Source organism: Colossoma macropomum, unplaced genomic scaffold (genome assembly GCF_904425465.1).
Source record: "Colossoma macropomum unplaced genomic scaffold, Colossoma_macropomum, whole genome shotgun sequence".
NCBI classification, from domain to species: domain Eukaryota; kingdom Metazoa; phylum Chordata; class Actinopteri; order Characiformes; family Serrasalmidae; genus Colossoma; species Colossoma macropomum.
The window spans coordinates 570,001-587,113 of record NW_023494800.1 but is presented as its reverse complement, the minus strand read 5'-3'; the positions used below and the strand labels follow the sequence as shown (position 1 = coordinate 587,113).

General features: G+C 40.3%; 1 protein-coding gene across 6 annotated transcripts in view; it reads right to left on the bottom strand.

The window, feature by feature from the left end:
* Positions 1 to 267: 267 nt before the first annotated feature.
* The window catches only part of mapk10 (mitogen-activated protein kinase 10), a 145,239-nt gene continuing 128,393 nt past the window's right edge, over positions 268 to 17,113 (bottom strand). For 2 of the 6 annotated variants that reach the window (XM_036588121.1, XM_036588115.1), the window contains exon 13: positions 1,067 to 1,209. In XM_036588121.1, coding sequence (XP_036444014.1) covers positions 1,067 to 1,209 — 143 coding nt within the window. Of the gene's footprint in view, positions 1,215 to 17,113 lie in introns of all 6 variants that reach the window. The other 4 variants (XM_036588114.1, XM_036588120.1, XM_036588119.1 and 1 more) reach the window with 4 other exon arrangements.

The following is a 17,113-nucleotide window of genomic DNA, read 5'->3' as shown; positions in this document are numbered from 1 at the left end:
CAGCAAACAGGGGTTAAAAAGCTGAAACATTCCTTTGAAAAATGGAAAACTGTGAAGGGTGCTGTCTATGGAAGGGAGACCCCACCGAGGATGGAACTGACAGTGCTTGTCCCCCCCAGTGGCTTCCTGCAGAAACATATACGACCACTTCACCAGCAGAACCCCTGACGTTCGCCTCGCAGCGTCCAGTAGATTAGTTTACTTACATAGTATACAAACGAAGGTCTTCTATACTGGGTTATGTCATAATAAGCTCAGTCACTTGCGTTTTTTTTTTTCTGGTCATGCAAGACTACAGGCAAGGGCAACTAAGGTCAAAGCGGTGATGTGGCAAGGTGCGCAAGAGAACTCCCGATACTGGCCGTCAGTCCCACTCGAGACGCCTCACAGCTGTACAGAATTACATATATACAAAAGATAGGGTTACATTTGGCCCCCTTACAAGGAGGAGCCCAGCACAAACACAATCCTCTGATCGGGACCCCCTGCTTCTGGAGGTCCGGCACAAAACCATCACATCAGGTAAGGGGAAGTGGGGGGGGGGTATGTTTGAGTAGTCATAAACACAGAGGCCCACCTTGCCACATCGACTGAAAGAGCACAGAAGCTTGCAAAGTACTGGGGATCATCCAGTTAACAGTATTATTATTAATATTATTATAATCATAATTATCATTACACTTCACAGAGATGCCTCTTTAAGCTCTTTTTTTTCGGATGCCATATGAAGGGAGTACAAAGCAAAGCAACTAGTGAGGGTTTCATAAATATACATATCAGTGTTTTTTTATTATTTATATATATATATTTTTTTTCCTTTGAATGACAATGCAGGCTTTTTTAGTTACCCAGTACTTATATTACATGTAATTATACGTCAGATTTGTGGAGCATCTCATTATTATTGTTATTGTTGTTATTATAATAATTGTTGTTTTTACACATTACAATATTGAGCATTTTCTGGTAGATCACTGAATCTGTACGCGTTTTTGTTCTCGTTCAGGGAGAGGGGGGGGTCCGATCACCTTCTGAAGAACATGGGGTTGCGCAGGCAGGCGGCTAGTCACCTGCAGCAGCCGAGGGGTCCGGCGGAGGTCTCCAGGCTGCTGTCTGTGTCGGAGGCAAGGGTTTGGTCGGTGGACATGGAGGAGATGTCGTTGACGGAGGAGGACGGAGGGAGGCTCTCGCTGCTGTTCACGGCTGCACCTGTGCTACGGGAAGCAGCGGAAAAACGGTTACAACGAAAAAAAGAGAGAGAGACACTCGGCATCAGCAGAGAGAGGGAGGAGGAAAGTGTGGCAACTGCAGCCAACAGAGCTTCCACAGCAGCGTTACTCAGATCCAGCTGGGTGACAAAGTAAATAAAAACATATCTGTTATTATTATTATTAATATTATTATTACTACTACTCAGTCCAGTCCTCAGGGCCTGCTGGAGCTACAACGTTCCAAAGGAGAGTGGCTGTTCCAAAGGAATTCACACCTGGACACGGAACGCTTCAGAACAGTTAACTAAACATGCTCAGGGCAGCAGAACCAGGTGGGACGGCCTGGTGATGTTCCACTGCAGAAAATGGTCTTAAATGTAGTCACTGTATCTATTATTTCTCATTATGAGACTGTGGTTAAAATATTATAAGACTGTTTAACTTATTTCTAGACAGTTTTATTGGTTTTCAGTCACTTTTTCTTGTGAAAGAGTCTTGGCAGATGATTATAAGCATTATTTATAGTAAGTTATATAATCTGCCCATGGAATGAGACAATCCCTCCTGATAAAATGACTTAAAACAAGTAAAAATGTCTAGAAATATGTCCAATAATGTTTTTTATATTCTTACACTCTCATAATGAGAAATATGAGATGTATTAACTAGATTTAAGATTATTCCACTTTTTGCAGTGTAGTATTCAATAACTGGTGCTACATTCACATCACTTTTTTCCAGCAACGACAACTTTATTACCACCCGGAGGAAAAGAATATCTAAATGAATCTCCTCCTGATCTCAGGTTCTTCTCCTGGACGTGGTTTGAGTCCAGTGTGAAATCAGAGCGAGACTGAAGCCGTTTTCTCTTGATTCTGAAATTCAGCTCCGGAGAAATAAACTCAGATTTACTCACTTTGATCAAAACACTGTCACACATACAGATTAACTCTTTAGAGTCTGACTCGTCTCAGCCCCGTCTCAGAGTAATATCTCCATGAGTGAAGAGTGAGATCTCATCGTTCTCTTATACAGCTCTGTTCTAGATCACAGAACACTCTCAGCAGTCTGTCAGTGCAGAAGGAGAACTCATGCTTTTCTCCTTCATCACCAGAACGTCTCACAGTGAGACGTTGATGTTAATCTCCTCTTTTCTCCTGAGGAGGTTCAGGAGGAACAGCTCAGAAACCAGTGATCCTTCATTAATATAATACTGAGATCTGCTTTATTTCTCTGAGACGATCTTAAGAAAGACATTTTTCCTCTGGGTGGTCTCGCAGGGCCAGATGTGATCTCGTAACAACTACTCTCTAAAAACTTTGGAGTTTGCATAACATAATAAATCTCGGTTCCGATGTTCACTCGCCTTTTCTTGCTTATTCAACTTCTGTAAATGATGAGCTACACTGGCTGACGTTCTGCTGTGAACACTAACAGAAATATCTAGTTGAGCTCATGAGATTCGAATGTTTAAGTAAACCCAGTCAGACCAGCTCTTCTCCTTCCACATTTACAGCATGTGGCAGACGCTTTTATCCAGAGTGATGCGAGGATGTAATCCTGTTACCGAGGCAGGAGAATGTGGTTCTAGGCATCTTGCTGAAGGACTCTTTCTGATGTAGCATGGTGTTCCTGCTCAACTGAGCCCTGATCTGCCGTGTGATGAACAGCAGTGTTAACCACTACATTACACTAACCCCTCACACAGAACAGTTCAGGTACTCACTCAGCTAAAGACAGGCTGGCTGACTGATATTTGGACATAATGGAGTATGACGTTTCTGAGGATATTTGCTGATGATATTATTTTTTGGGGGGGCTCTTTATCTTGCTAGCTGATGTCCTGTAAAATTAGAGGCTAACTAATAATAATAACTGAATCATATACATTTATAACGGGTATTTGTGCATTGTTGATGATCAGATGATTGTTTTGAGTTCTAATTAGCTACAGCTTAAACTACAGATTCATTCTGGATCCAGGGCTCTGTCCCACCACACAGTATTTCTTGCTTATCCTGCTAATTTTAAGCTTAGTTTGGTGTAATCCTGTGTTGCTTTTACTGTTATAAATGCTTTCCTTTCTACATATTTAGGTCTGTATATAAATATTAGCTCGATTTCTTTCTCCTTCTCTGGCAACTCAACTTCATGTTTCATGCTGTTTATCATACACATCACGTTTTAATGAGCACGCGTATGAGGATTAATCACAGCCAGAGTATCTGAGCCTGGACTAACCGGGAAAGTTGTTAGCCACTGTTGTAAAACGAGTTAACCGCATCAGTGTTTGTTAGTTTTTGTGAAGCTGTGACTTCACTACTTCATGCTGTCCAACTACAAGCCACACCAACTGGCATAATGTTAAAACTATTCGCTTTATGTTTAGCTTTTTCTGCGTTTTTCAGCTGATGCGTCCGTTCTATTTGAGACATAATAACCGGTTGCTCATTTCTTTTTCATATCTTAGACAATGCAGTGGTACAGTAACAACCTAGAAGTGGTTGGGGCCCACTGGTGGCTGTGGGGCCCCAAGCAGCTGCTTATGTCGCTTATTAGGTAGAGCTGGCACATTTGTCTGTCTACATTTGTGTAATCTGTACATGATCTGATCCGATCAACACGCATGTTGAAGATGTAAACAGGCTCTTATGAATATGAACGTGAACTACAAAGCAGAGCGATCAGATCTGAGCAATTAAAGAAAAATAATTATTGAAAAGCTTGTAATATGAACACTCAGCCAACACTGAATACCCACACTCTTAAAAAGATGGTTCTTCAAGGGTTCTTTAGTAAAGACAGTAGTTCTATATAGAACCATGAACACTCACATAACCATTTGCATGGTTGAAATTGTTCTTCTGGTTGATGGAGAACGTTGGTTCTACATGGCACCAAAAAGGGGTTCAATGTTAAGCTTGTAACAATAGAAGAACCCTTTTTTGTGCTATGGTTCTATATAGAACACACTCTCCATCAATCTGAAGAACACTTCAACCAGGCAAAAAAAAAACATTTAAGCAAATTATTCAAATTGCTATTTGAGTGTTCATGGTTCTATATACAACTAAAGAACCCTTGAAGAACCATCTTTTTTCAGAATGAGGTGGAGATGTACTGGGAGCTCAGCGAACCGTCAGGTGGGCCCCGAGGAATGGACTGAGAAACACTGTTCTAGAGTGTTTTAGTGTGTAATATTTGCTGATAGAACTCGTCACCGGATCATTAACCTGATCTGGGATCATCAATGCAGCAATGCAGAGTAACACTGGACTGGAGGACTGAAAAGCACAATAACAGTGACACGTTCAGGGATGGAATCCATGGGCTGGTTCACTCGCTGTAGAGATGACAGTGACTAATCAAGTCCCCGACGCCCCACACTGCGAAAAAACTGCATCTTGGGAAGTGAAAACACCTCAAATATATTTCATATTTCTCATTATGAGATTACTGTAAGGATATAATCAGATTATTCAACCTGTTTCTAGATGTTTGAACATGTTTAATGTGTCTTATTCTATTAGCAGATCAGCTCGTTCCAAGACATGATGCCAATAATTCTACTTATTTAAAGAAACAAGCAAAATTGTTCACTAATAGAATTTAAATTTCACTACCAGCAGGTAAAAGTGTCTACAAAAAGGTTCTAAGTTCTTATAATGTTCTAACAATCTCAAGATTAGAATCATTACACATGCTGACTACATTTAAGATGATCTCGCTCTCCAAGATCTCATTTTCCGCAGTGCAGATCCGAATTCTCGTTTATGTGTGTCCTGGAATAAAAGTGGTACAAAGCTGTGGAGTTCTCTGGATTGAAGGAGCTCCATCCAGTACCTTTGGGATGAGGTGAAGTGATCCAGAACTGACCATCCAACATCAGTACCTGACCTCACTAATGCTCAATCAGATTCTCACAGCAATGTTCAACATCTACACTGCAGAAAATGCTGTCTTAACAAGTGAACATTGTAAATGTAGTTAATATATCTCATATTTCTCAAAGTGAGACTGCTGCAAGAATAATACAGCATTACTTAACGTATTTCTAGACATGTTTACTTGTTCTAAGTAAATTTATCTGGTGAAAGTGTCTCGTTTGATTGGAAGATCATTTTACTTGTTTTGAGAAATAATGCAGATAATTTTTGCAACAAGTCAAATGATCTAAAAGGCACTTTCATAAGATATATGAGACAATATGAGACATATTGACTAGATTTAAGATTTAAGATGTTTTCACTCGCTAAGATAGCATTATTTGCAGTAATTGATTTTAATGGTGATATTTCATCCAACATCACTACCTGACCTCACTAATGCTCAATGAAATCCTCACAGCAATGTTCAACATCTAGCGTAAAGCCTTCCCAGAAGAGTAGAGGCTGTTACTGCAGCACAGACTCACTATTAACACCTTCATTTCAGAGGAAACTCTGACGTTCACAGAGTTTTGGACGCACAGTGTAAGAAATGGTTAATGAGTCAGTGATGTGCAGTCCTGGGCTCACCCAGCAGATGGGGCTGAAGCACCGCAAGAAAAACCCTCAAACTGACTGGAAACACTTGTGAGTTGCCTTTAAACCAACAACATCATCCACTAAGACCACCTCGCCTACTAGCAAAGAGACAAGCTGCCCCGCCTACAGCGCCGACACCGGTAAACAGGGCCTGAACTCAACCCTAAATAAAAACATTATATATGTATAAACCACACATTTACAATAGCAGATGAAATAACGTCAAAAATAAATTATAATGTGGTCAATAAAAAAAACATTGCTATCAAAGAAAAACATGCATCTCAAAAATTTAAACTTTATAAGAGACGACAAAAATGTTCTTAACTTTTAATGTAAATTAATGTTAAAAGGGTTTTATTCCGAGTGATTTTGGAGCATTTTGTCATGCTACCTGGTTCCTCCATGTCAGAGCCGGTTTATGAGGAGCCTGGCCACTTCTTATTTCCCCCATTATATGAAAAACAGGACTGCAAAACAGCAGAGGGCGCCCACGAGCGAGTCCTCAATGAATGGGAGTGAATGGAGCTCAATGGCTAAAAAAAAAAGGGTTAAAATAGTTTTTAATAGAAAGTAGAATGATGTATTTCACTAAAAACCAAAGAAAACTCACCTTTTTCTACAGCAAACGGGTTTTGGGCAGCAGAATGCTGGCATTACTGCTACTGAGTGCTGATTGGTTAGCATACTGCTACTGCGTGCTGATTGGTTAACATTACTGCTACTGAGTGCTGATTGGTTAGCATTACTGCTACTGCGTGCTGACTGGTTAGCATTACTGCTACTGCGTGCTGACTGGCTGGCGAGCGGAGCAGCTCATTGGCTGTTCGCGCTCACAGACGTCATGAATGTACATGAGGCGCTGTTTTAAACTCCTATAACTCCAGTTTAAAAGCTCTTAAAAATAGAACAGCAGTGTTAAAATGTTTTAAGCTGCTCTGTGTTCAGGAAATCATTGTTATTTTATATTAAAAATGTTTCAGCATTTATAAACTATGATTCTGCTCAAATGCTCCATATCAACCCATTCATTTTGGACTCGCTCAGGAGCGCCCTCTAGCGTTTGAGAAACCCAGAAGACATTATGGAGTGGAAATTCTCCTCTCTACAAGTTCTCTGTCCAATGTCTCCAACCAACCTGTAAACTTCAACTTCCATGATTCATCAGGTTCTGACAGCACAGTCACATGACCACTACCTACCAATTGCAAACAGCTGCACAGGTCCTCCTCCCTTAAGTTCTAACTGCCTTCCTCTCTTCTCATTACCTCTGTATGTATCTATATCAGCTGTTGTTGTGAATGATGTCATTAGACCTGACTTCTGCGTATCGAGTGTTTTTCCTGTTTATACCTCTTGTGTTTGTTAATTAACCCTTTTTTAGTCCCTCGTTTGCCCCTTTAGTTTCCCTTGGTCTTTGATTTTGTATTGTTTATTACTGCAGCCTTTAACCCTTGCATGTTCACTTTCTCTGTTCTTTGGTTCCCCATGAACCTGTTTATTGCCCTCATGGTTCTGACCTGGCCTCGTTTGCCCCTTTGTAAAAAAATCCCACTGACTGTTTTACAACCTCATTTCCAAAAAAGTTGGGACGCTGTGGAGAATGTAAATAAAAACAGAATACAATGATATGCAAATCATGTCAACCATATTTTAAAGGAAAATACTACAAAGACAACATATCAAATGTTAGAACTGAGAAATTTTATTGTTTTTTGAAAAATATTTGCCCATTTTGGCCTGTTTACCACTGTGTTTCATCACCTCTCCTTTAACAACACTCTGTAAGCGTTTGGGAACTGAGGAGACACTGCTGTAGTTTAGAGAGTGAAATGTTTTCCTGTTCTTGTTTGATACAGGATTTCAGCTGCTCATCAGTTCAGGGGCTCATTTGTCATATTTTTCATTTTATGCATTCAATGCACCATGGGGGCAGTCGTGGGCTGGAGGTTAGGGAACTAGTCTTATGACTGGAAGGTCACCGGTTCGATCCCCTCAGCTGACAGCACGTGACTGAAGTGTCCTTGAGCAAGGCACCTAACCCCCAACTGCTCCCCGGGTGCTGTGGATAGGGCTGCCCACCGCTCCAGGCAAGTGTGCTCACTGCCCCCTAGTGTGTGTGTTCAGTAGTGTGTATGTGGTGTTTCACTGCACAGGTTAAATGCGGAGGTCTAATTCCAATGTGTTCAGACACAGTTGGCTAAAAAGGTGGTGACAGGTCTGGACTGCAGGCAGGTCAGTTTAGCACCCAGACTCTTTTAATACGGAGCAATGCTGCTGTAATACATGCAGAATGTGGTTTGACATTGTCTTGCTGAAATAATCAAGGCCTTCCCTGAAAAAGACGTCAAAAAAGACAAGCTGAGTGGTCTTTAGCCCGGAGGACACGGTGTCCATGATTTCCAAAAAGAATTTCAAATGTTGATTCGTCGGACCACAGAACACTTTTCCACTTCCCCTCAGTCCATTTTAAATGAGCTCAGGCCCAGAGAAGGTGGCAGCAGTTTTAGAGTTTTAACTTGCATTTGTGGATGCAGTGATGAACTGTTTTCACAGACAGTGGTTTTCAGAAGTGTTTCTGAGCCCATGCAGTGATTTCCACTACAGAATCATGTCTGTTTTTAATGCAGTGCTGCCTGAAGGACCAGAGATCACGGCCAGCCAGTAGTGGTTTTTGGCCTTGTCCCTCACATACAGAGATTTCTCCAGATTCTCTGAATCTTTTAATGATATTTTGTACCGTAGATGATGAAAAACAGAAGTTCTTTGCTGTTTTATGTTGTGAGAAACATTAAACGTTATTCTTGAATTGTTGCTCTATTTGATGGTGCAGTCTTTCACAGAGTGGTGAACCCCTCCTCACCTTTACTGCTGAAAGACTCCACCTCTCTGAGATGCTCTTTATACACAAACATGTTACTGACCTGTTGTCAATCAACCACCAGGTGTTTTTTTAGCATTACACAAATTTACCAGCCTTTTGTTCCCCCGTCCCAACTTTTTTGGAACATGTTGTTGGCATCGAATTCAAAATGGGCAAATATTTTTCAAAAAACAATAAAATTTCTCAGTTTCAACATTTGATTTGTTGTCTTTGTACTATTTTCAACAAAATATAGGGTTTAAATGATTTGCACATGATTGCATTTTGTTTTTATTTACATTTTGGACAGCGTCCCAACTTTTTTGGAAATGGGGTTGTACTTCCGTGATCATCTGGTTTGTCTGCCTACCGTGATGCATTTAATCATTTACACTGTATGTCCAAAAGTATCCAGACAGTCCTCCTAACGAGTGAGATCAGCTACTATAAGGTCACCCTTTGCTGATACAGCTTGTATAATCCCCATAGAAAAGCAATGACCAACAAAATGGGACACTGTGTGGCTGAGCAGAGGCTCTTACTGCAGCAAAGGGGGACAAACTCTTACTGAAGGGGAATTCCACCAATTCCACCAATTTTCAACATTATTCAGTGCGTGAGACGTAAACAGAGTGATTCAGAGCGGTTTGGTGTGAAGTGGTTCAGATGACTTTACAGTGGTGGTGATAGGAACCAGGGGTCGCCATGACTACAACACAAATATAGACATTTTATTTACTATCCAGAACCACCAGTGAACCTACATGAGTCTTCTGAGTTTACATGGAATGTTGATGATGAAAATAGTGGAAAATCTGAAATAATAAGTTTTCTTTGGGGACTATTTTGCCTCACAGCGCCCTGCATGTATCCCTCCACCATGAATGGAGTATAAGTTCTCTAAACTATCATAAAACAGTGTCTCAGTCATCAGGCAGTGAATTCATGTAGGAACTTTCTGTGAGGGAGCTTTTAGAGGTGGACGTCTGGTTCCTATCACCACCACTGTGAACAGTTCTGACTCGGTAAGTTTATCTAGAACGGAGCGTTTCACACCAAACCACTCTGAACCGCTCTATGTACATCTTAAGCATTCAATTATGTAGAATTTTTGAAAAATCAGTGGAGTTCCCCTGTGGGATGACTGTTTGAGTGAAAGGGACCAATCCTAATCCCGACCCCACTGATGCCGCTGCTGCTGCATGAACTAATCAAACTAATCATTTGCTCCACCTGTTTTCCCTGTTTTTGTACTATAATACTTTATACTAACAATGTTTACTATCCGGTGTCGTCCAGAGGAGGATGGGTTCCCCTTCTGAGTCTTGGTTCCTCTCAAGGTTTCTTCCTGTTTCTCTTAGGGAGTTTTTCCTTGCCACTGTCGCCTCTGGTGACGCTCATGGGGGCTCAGACCCGGATTTCTTTCTGTAATGCTGATTTCCTTGTAAAGCTGCTTTGTGGCAACACCTGTTGTAAAAGGCGCTATTTAAATAAACTTTGCTTGCTTGCTAATCTAATCTGACCACATTACTTTACCAGGTTAGCACTGAACAGCTGAATTAACCTACTAATTTAGTTAGCTCACTAATGATCTTAACATTGTTCTGTAATGTTATTTATCATTAGAGATCATATTAAAATGATGTTCAGCAAATACAGTAGCCCAGATAAAATTGATCTTATTTTAGATCTGCTTGTTCTGGCAACATTTGGCTGTAAGTTTGGTCTTAATCCAAAACTTATTCAGCTTCAGAATGGAAAAATAAAAACAGGATGGGAGGAAAAAAAATGAATCATGCAGAAAGTTTGAAAAATTGGTGGAGTTCCCCTTTAACTGCCCTTCAGTGTGAGTCTGTTTGAGGTCAGTGTCTCTGAGACGCTGCAGTGCTGCTGTTTTTCTGAGGCAGCTTTAAAGCCCAGCTGGGTCAGACAACAAAGCCCAGCCAGGTCAGTAAAGAGGACACCAGACTTCAAATAGAGATGGGGATGAGAAAGAAAGTGGCAGAGCAAGCACCCGTCTCATTCTCACTGTCTCTCTCTTAAAGGGGAAGTCCATCAATTTTTCAGAATTTCTGAATAATTAATTGGTTCAGATGTAAACAGAGTGGTTTGGTGTGAAACGCACCGTTCTTATCTAGAGTCAGAATTTAGGGCTGGGCAATGTGATACTACATATTGTTATTGTGATAAATTATGTCACAATTCAATACAATATGCTTTTCATGTACATCATCAGTACTTGTAGACACTGACCAACTGCATGTTTCATTATCAAGAGAGCAAATTAGTCTGTTTAACTGGATTTTGTGATGAATACTGAGAAAAATCACTGTGTTCACTGGTTTTGATAGTAATTTTTTAATGTAGCCCTGCTGGCTCTTTTTTTCTCTGTTCCGGCTGATCAGATATCTAAAAAAATAAATATCATGACATAACATTTATCATGAAAATTTCTTAAAATATTGCAATATTATATTTTTTGCCATATCGCCCGTCTCTATCAGAACTGTTCACAGTGGTGGTGATAGGAACCAGACGTCCACCTCTAAAAGCTCCCTCACAGAAAGTTCCTACATGAAACGGTTATGAATTCACTGCCTGATGACTGAGACACTGTTTTATGAGTCTCTACAATCAACTATTTCACACCAAACCACGCCGAATGACTCAGTTATGGGGAAATTTTGAAAAACGACGTAATTCCCCTTCAATCTCTCTCTCTGCCTCTCGTCCACTCATGGCTTCCTGCAGAACATATATACAGCCGCTGCATCCGCCTCGCAGCCTACAGTAAATTTCATTTATTCTACTAAATTTCATTTATATACCATTACACGGTATACAAACAGAGGACTCTTATACTTATTACGCTATAATTAGCTTAGTCACATGTCAAGAGTCAAGGTCAAGTAAAGGTCAAAGTGGTGATGTGACACAGTGTGCACAAAAAAGACTGCACCCTCGTTCCCTTTAAAGGGCTAAAAGCACCGAAAACGGTCCTACAAGCTTGTATTATTCTTATTCTTATTATTATTGTATTATGCAAAAATTTATACCACAGTATAATTAAGGCTACTGATGGTTTCAGTGTATATATCACGCTACAGTGTATTTCTGTATGTTTTTCCCAATAAAACCATTTTGGCTGCTTAACTAAACCTTTTCTGCAGATTAACGATGGCGTATCATTCTGGACGTCCCTTCACTTTTAATAAGAATCATATTTAACAGCTGAAGCAAATCTAAAATATTTTATTGGGTGAAACAGTAAAAACAGAAATGATCAACGTACAGTCAGATATGTATTATATACTGTATTGCTTTCTCACCCTAACGAGGTGAAGGCGACTGAGTGTAAAGCCCACAGCGGCTCCTCTGAGGTACGAAGCTGAAGACGGCTATTCACCACCTTCTTGTTCGAATTTTCCTGTTCCACCTTAAATGGTGCAACCGTTATGTTTTGGTGCCTCAGGCCCAGAATGTTACTGCTGCATCATTGTAAGGTGGAACAGGAAAATCTGAAAAAGAAGCTGGCGAATAGGAAGCCGACAGTCGCTCTAATCTCAGAGCGTCCGACGCTGGAGTTTAGTACATATTAGAGCCGTTCACTCTTTCAGTTTCAGCTGAGAAGCTGCGGAGCCTCTCAGCTTATAGGCCAAGACTGCGGCGTCGCCCGAAGCAGCCGGCCGAGCGAGGAGTGCCGCAGGCGGAGCACACAGAGAGCCGGCTAGTCTCCATGCTAGACTAACGGCTAACGTCTAACCCCAAGAGACTGGCTTTTCCTTCCGCTCTCTTTTCCCCGTTAACTCATTACACTCTGATGTCGCTCCTTTGACTTTAAACTGGACAGACTGACCTCAGGCTGCAGCTCAGTACATGAGAGGTGAAGGTCAGCGGGTTCTGACCTGTTTGTATGTCACTTTATCTGCATTTATGCATATCAGTATAACATTAATGATAAAACTACCTTTAAAAAGAATTCCGGCAGGTAGATCAGGTGAACCGGAATATCACTCACTACTACAAGACTGACATCACAACAGCTGAAGCCTTTTTGTGCTACATAGAAACGCCAAACAACACATTCTCCATCAGTCTGAAGAACCAGTTCACCAAGCAAAGAAGCATTTAAGCCTGCAAATGGTTCTTTGAGTGTTCATGGTTCTATACAGTACCACTGTCTTTACTAAGGGACCCTTGAAGAATCATCTTTTTTAGAGTGTATTATTGATCCCAATAAATACACAATACTGTGATACATTTTCACTGTAGCATATTAACAGAGTGGCAAACACTCTTAGAAATAAAGGTACTAAACTGTCTCTGGGTCAGTGCCCCTCTCGTCACTGGGCTGGAACCCTCAAGGCTCCATCTCAGTACCTTTAGTCAGGGAACATAACTGAACCATAATCCACTGAAATGATATGTTCTAAGCTGTACTGACTCCACACACCCCGTCTCGTCTCCAGGCTTTTATTTTACTGTTCTGTTTAAAACATTCGGTTATGAAAAGGTACAAATACGAACTTTCCACCTGGAGAAACTTATTTAAGGTTCACAATCAGACCTTAAAACCACTGTTGGAGCTCTGAGTGAACATTTACACTGTTTGTACCTTGATGAACGAAAGACCTACAGAACCTTTATTTCTAAAAGTGCAGTCCTGACCTGAAGCACAGCCTCCAGCTGATATTCACACCATCACAGCCTACATCCACTGTAGCGTGGACACTGTGATTCAGAGGTCAGGATAAATGAACACTTTGCATAAAAGCGCTTCTTCTTTTTTCTGTGTCGTCCACGCTGAGCCAAGCCCTGTCAGAATAAATGGTGTCATGCGTGTCCCAAACATGTGGTCAGTGAAGAGGAATAAAAGCAGCAGGAGCTACAGCGCAGCGTCTCACGCACACGGACTTCCACCAGCTCCCACATTCCATTCAGCTCGGTTATTATTCTTTTAGAGGTTATTCACTGTAGGGGTGGGCAATATGGCGATATTTCATCATTATCGTGATGAATTCTGTCAAAATACACTTTTCTCAGCATATCGTGGGGACTTGACACTGAATACATGCTGAATTACATGTGAGCACAATTAGGCCTGTCTAGGGGGATTTAGTGCAGTTTGTAAAATACTGAATAAAATCATTGTAGTTGTAGGTTTTTATTATTATTAATATTATTATTATTATTATTATTATTATTATTATTATTATTATCATCATCATTATTGTTATTATTATTATGGTATCATGACCCGCACTCCTCTATATGTCGTTTTTTCATCCCTCGTTCCTCATATAGACTCCTATTTATTTTCAACAACACGTAGGTACCCCTTAGCAACTCCCTATGAACAACTTAAGAAACACCTCGTACACCATGGCAACTGCCTAGCAACATCTTAGCAACCACCTGGGATACCATAGCAACCGCCTAGCAACCATCTGGAATACAATACCAAACCACCTAGCAACACCTTAGCAATCACCTAGCAACCTAACAGGAAGTGGGAAACATTTAAGCTGTGCAACCATTCTGCGCTTCCTTCAGTAAAAGCTTGTTTCTAGTTATTACTATTATCGTTGTATTTCTTATGTGTGGCACTACAGGTTCTATGTTGTCTGTACCAAATTAATACATATAAATAAATAAAAAAAAATTGTGTATCGTGAAAATGTCTTGAAGTATCATGATGTAATATTTTTGCAATATCGCCCAGCCCTCATTCAGTGCATCATGAAATCTCAAACCACAGTTCAGTTTGATTTTTCGGTATGATGCAGAATTATTTTTAAAAATACACCAAATATGCAAATTTGACAAAGGAACTGTTCAAGAAAATGTCCAAAACAATACATCAAACTTTGTTCATTAAAGAGGAAACACCACCATCGCTGATCAAACACGCTCCGGCAGTGGAGCCACAACAGTGCTAGGAGTGAGACTTTCTGTCATAAAGACTATCACAGCCCCCTCTGATGATGCATCTTGAAGAAGGAGGAACTTTTAAAAGACTACATGCTTTGCTTGAGTTTTTTTCCAGATAGCTAACATTACTACTTTTCTATAACTGTTAAATGATATATTTGCATAATACATGCCAAGTACAAAATACACAGATTAAAAATTACAAAAAAAAACATATACAATGCTACTTTAAGGCTAAAATGCCCTTTCAAGCTTTATGTTGAATGTGCTGTCTGCTGCTCAGTAGAGACCTCTAGTGGTGAAATGTTATAACAGTTTGCATTAAGTATGTACCTTTAGAGTTGCCATAGTTTGGTTAACCAATGCAGTTCACTGCTACAGGCCTTGAAACACACCTGTGAGTATCTGTCTTTATTTTCTTAATACGATGCTAATGTAATGTAATGACCTCTAATGTAGAAACTGGGAATATATTCTCATAGATTAGTGGAGATAATCTGCAGGATTGTCTGTGGAAACTTCCATATGTATTAGCATCAAGCTGCATTTGTGTTCCTTCTACACTCACATGTCCTAGATCTTTTTATTAGCTAGAATGATTTATTTGTTATTAAATGTTTTTCATTTCTGTTATTGAGTTTTGTTCACTTGTGAAAATAGCTGACCAGTAACAGTCCAGTGATAACAGTACCATATAAATGCTTATACAAAATGTCCAGTAGCAGATGGCTTTTCAGTCCTAGCTTGTCCAGTCTTTGACTGGGCCTTCTTCAGTCTCACAGTCACAAATCCAAAATCTCTGACTTAAAACTAGGAGTCGACTAAAACTGAAAAATCGGCTTATTAGCTGGAGTAAAACCAGAGAACTGCTTTCTGCTGGTTACGTGTAAAACTTCCTCAATCATTCAGTAAAGACAGGCGGGTTTGGGAGATAAATAAGATTTAACACTTTCATTAAAGTAGAATTAAAAGTTTCAAAAGTCTAAAATAGGCTCACATTCCCAGAACAGATGTGGAGAGGTGCCTGCTGTGTGTCCAGAACATGTATAATAGTATCTGTGAATGGTTTATACTGGATTAACTGATGAGCTCATGTTTTTACGCCTGATACTCGCCCAGTTTGAGCTGAGACCATATGCTTCACGCTCTTTGTCCCATACACAGAGAACATGTAGAGGCTTCTGGGATGTGGATGTTACAGATTTTAGAGATTATTTTACAAATTTTATTTTTTTTAATACACTGTAAAAATTATTCTCTGAGATTTTAGCTAGAATATCACATCATGACTTGTTTGGTAAACTTAACCATTTTATGATGCATTTTTGTATCAGTTTTGCTGAAGTTTACCTTTTAGATAAATGCTGATATTTCCGTACTAAAACCATGAGTATATTACAGTTACATATTCATTACATCCAGGACACTTTCAGTTTGTGCCACAATAGGGCGACAAAGCCTTAAGACCTTTTTAAACCATGAAACACTGTAGCCGTTACCAAAGATTATAAATAATACTGGATAGTGAATATTAAATTATACTATTATGATCAGTTATAGCAGATTCTAACTTTCCACAATCAGTGCAGTTGAATCTGCAGCTTCAGATCGATGGATCAAAAAGCACTGATGCATTTTCACACTGTGGCTCGATTGGGAAACGATTTAATGCATAACGATTCAATTTGGTTCAGATATTTTGAAACAATTCAGAAGTATTAAAAGAATTAATACAAAAATGTGACTGGAAGAACTATTTACACAGTAATGGATACAATAAAGAAACGTTTTACACTTGAAATTAGCATGAGAACTTCACTATGGCCAAGAAATAATACTTAGTAGAGTATTATTATAATCAATTTATCAATTCGTACAATCTGAAATCGCTGCAGTTGAACCTCTGCGCTCAGACTGATGCAGAGTGATGCTCTTTTACACCCCTCACTCCTGCTAGAGGACGTGTACGGCACCCTGAGAGGGCCATAAATCTCCCGTTTATGAGTTTGGGCCTGCAGGGGGGCAGTGCAGAGCGCAGAGGCACGGCCCCCGATAAAGCCAAAAGGAGAAGTGGGATTTATGAGAGGCATTGATTTTCACCCCCTCCACTTCTGCAGCTCTAAACAAACGCTCGGTTTAGTGCGGCTGGCGCTCCAGGAGGCCCCGCCGAAAGCCAGAGACACACAGGCTTCAGAGCCTCAGACAGGCAGTGGGTGGAACCCTGCAGCCCGGTTCCCGCTCCTGACACAAAGCAGACGCTGGGACAGTGTCACTCTCTGCTCTGGCTGAACCGCAGGGTGTTTATGAGACTATACCGATATAATACAGCAGGATATACAGGATAATCCACGGCTTCTCTCGGCCGAGAGCAGCTCACGGTCACGGCACTGATTCAGCATCTTCTGGGGTTTTTTACTCTCTCAGTACCTCTTTAGTGACACAGTGTTTATTCTGCCTGTGTATAATATTCACTTCATAAACCTCATAATGACCCTCAAACTACATTATATAAAATATTCACATTCAAACACACTGTAAACTCATCCACCCATCCATTCATCCATCTTTCCATCCATCTATCC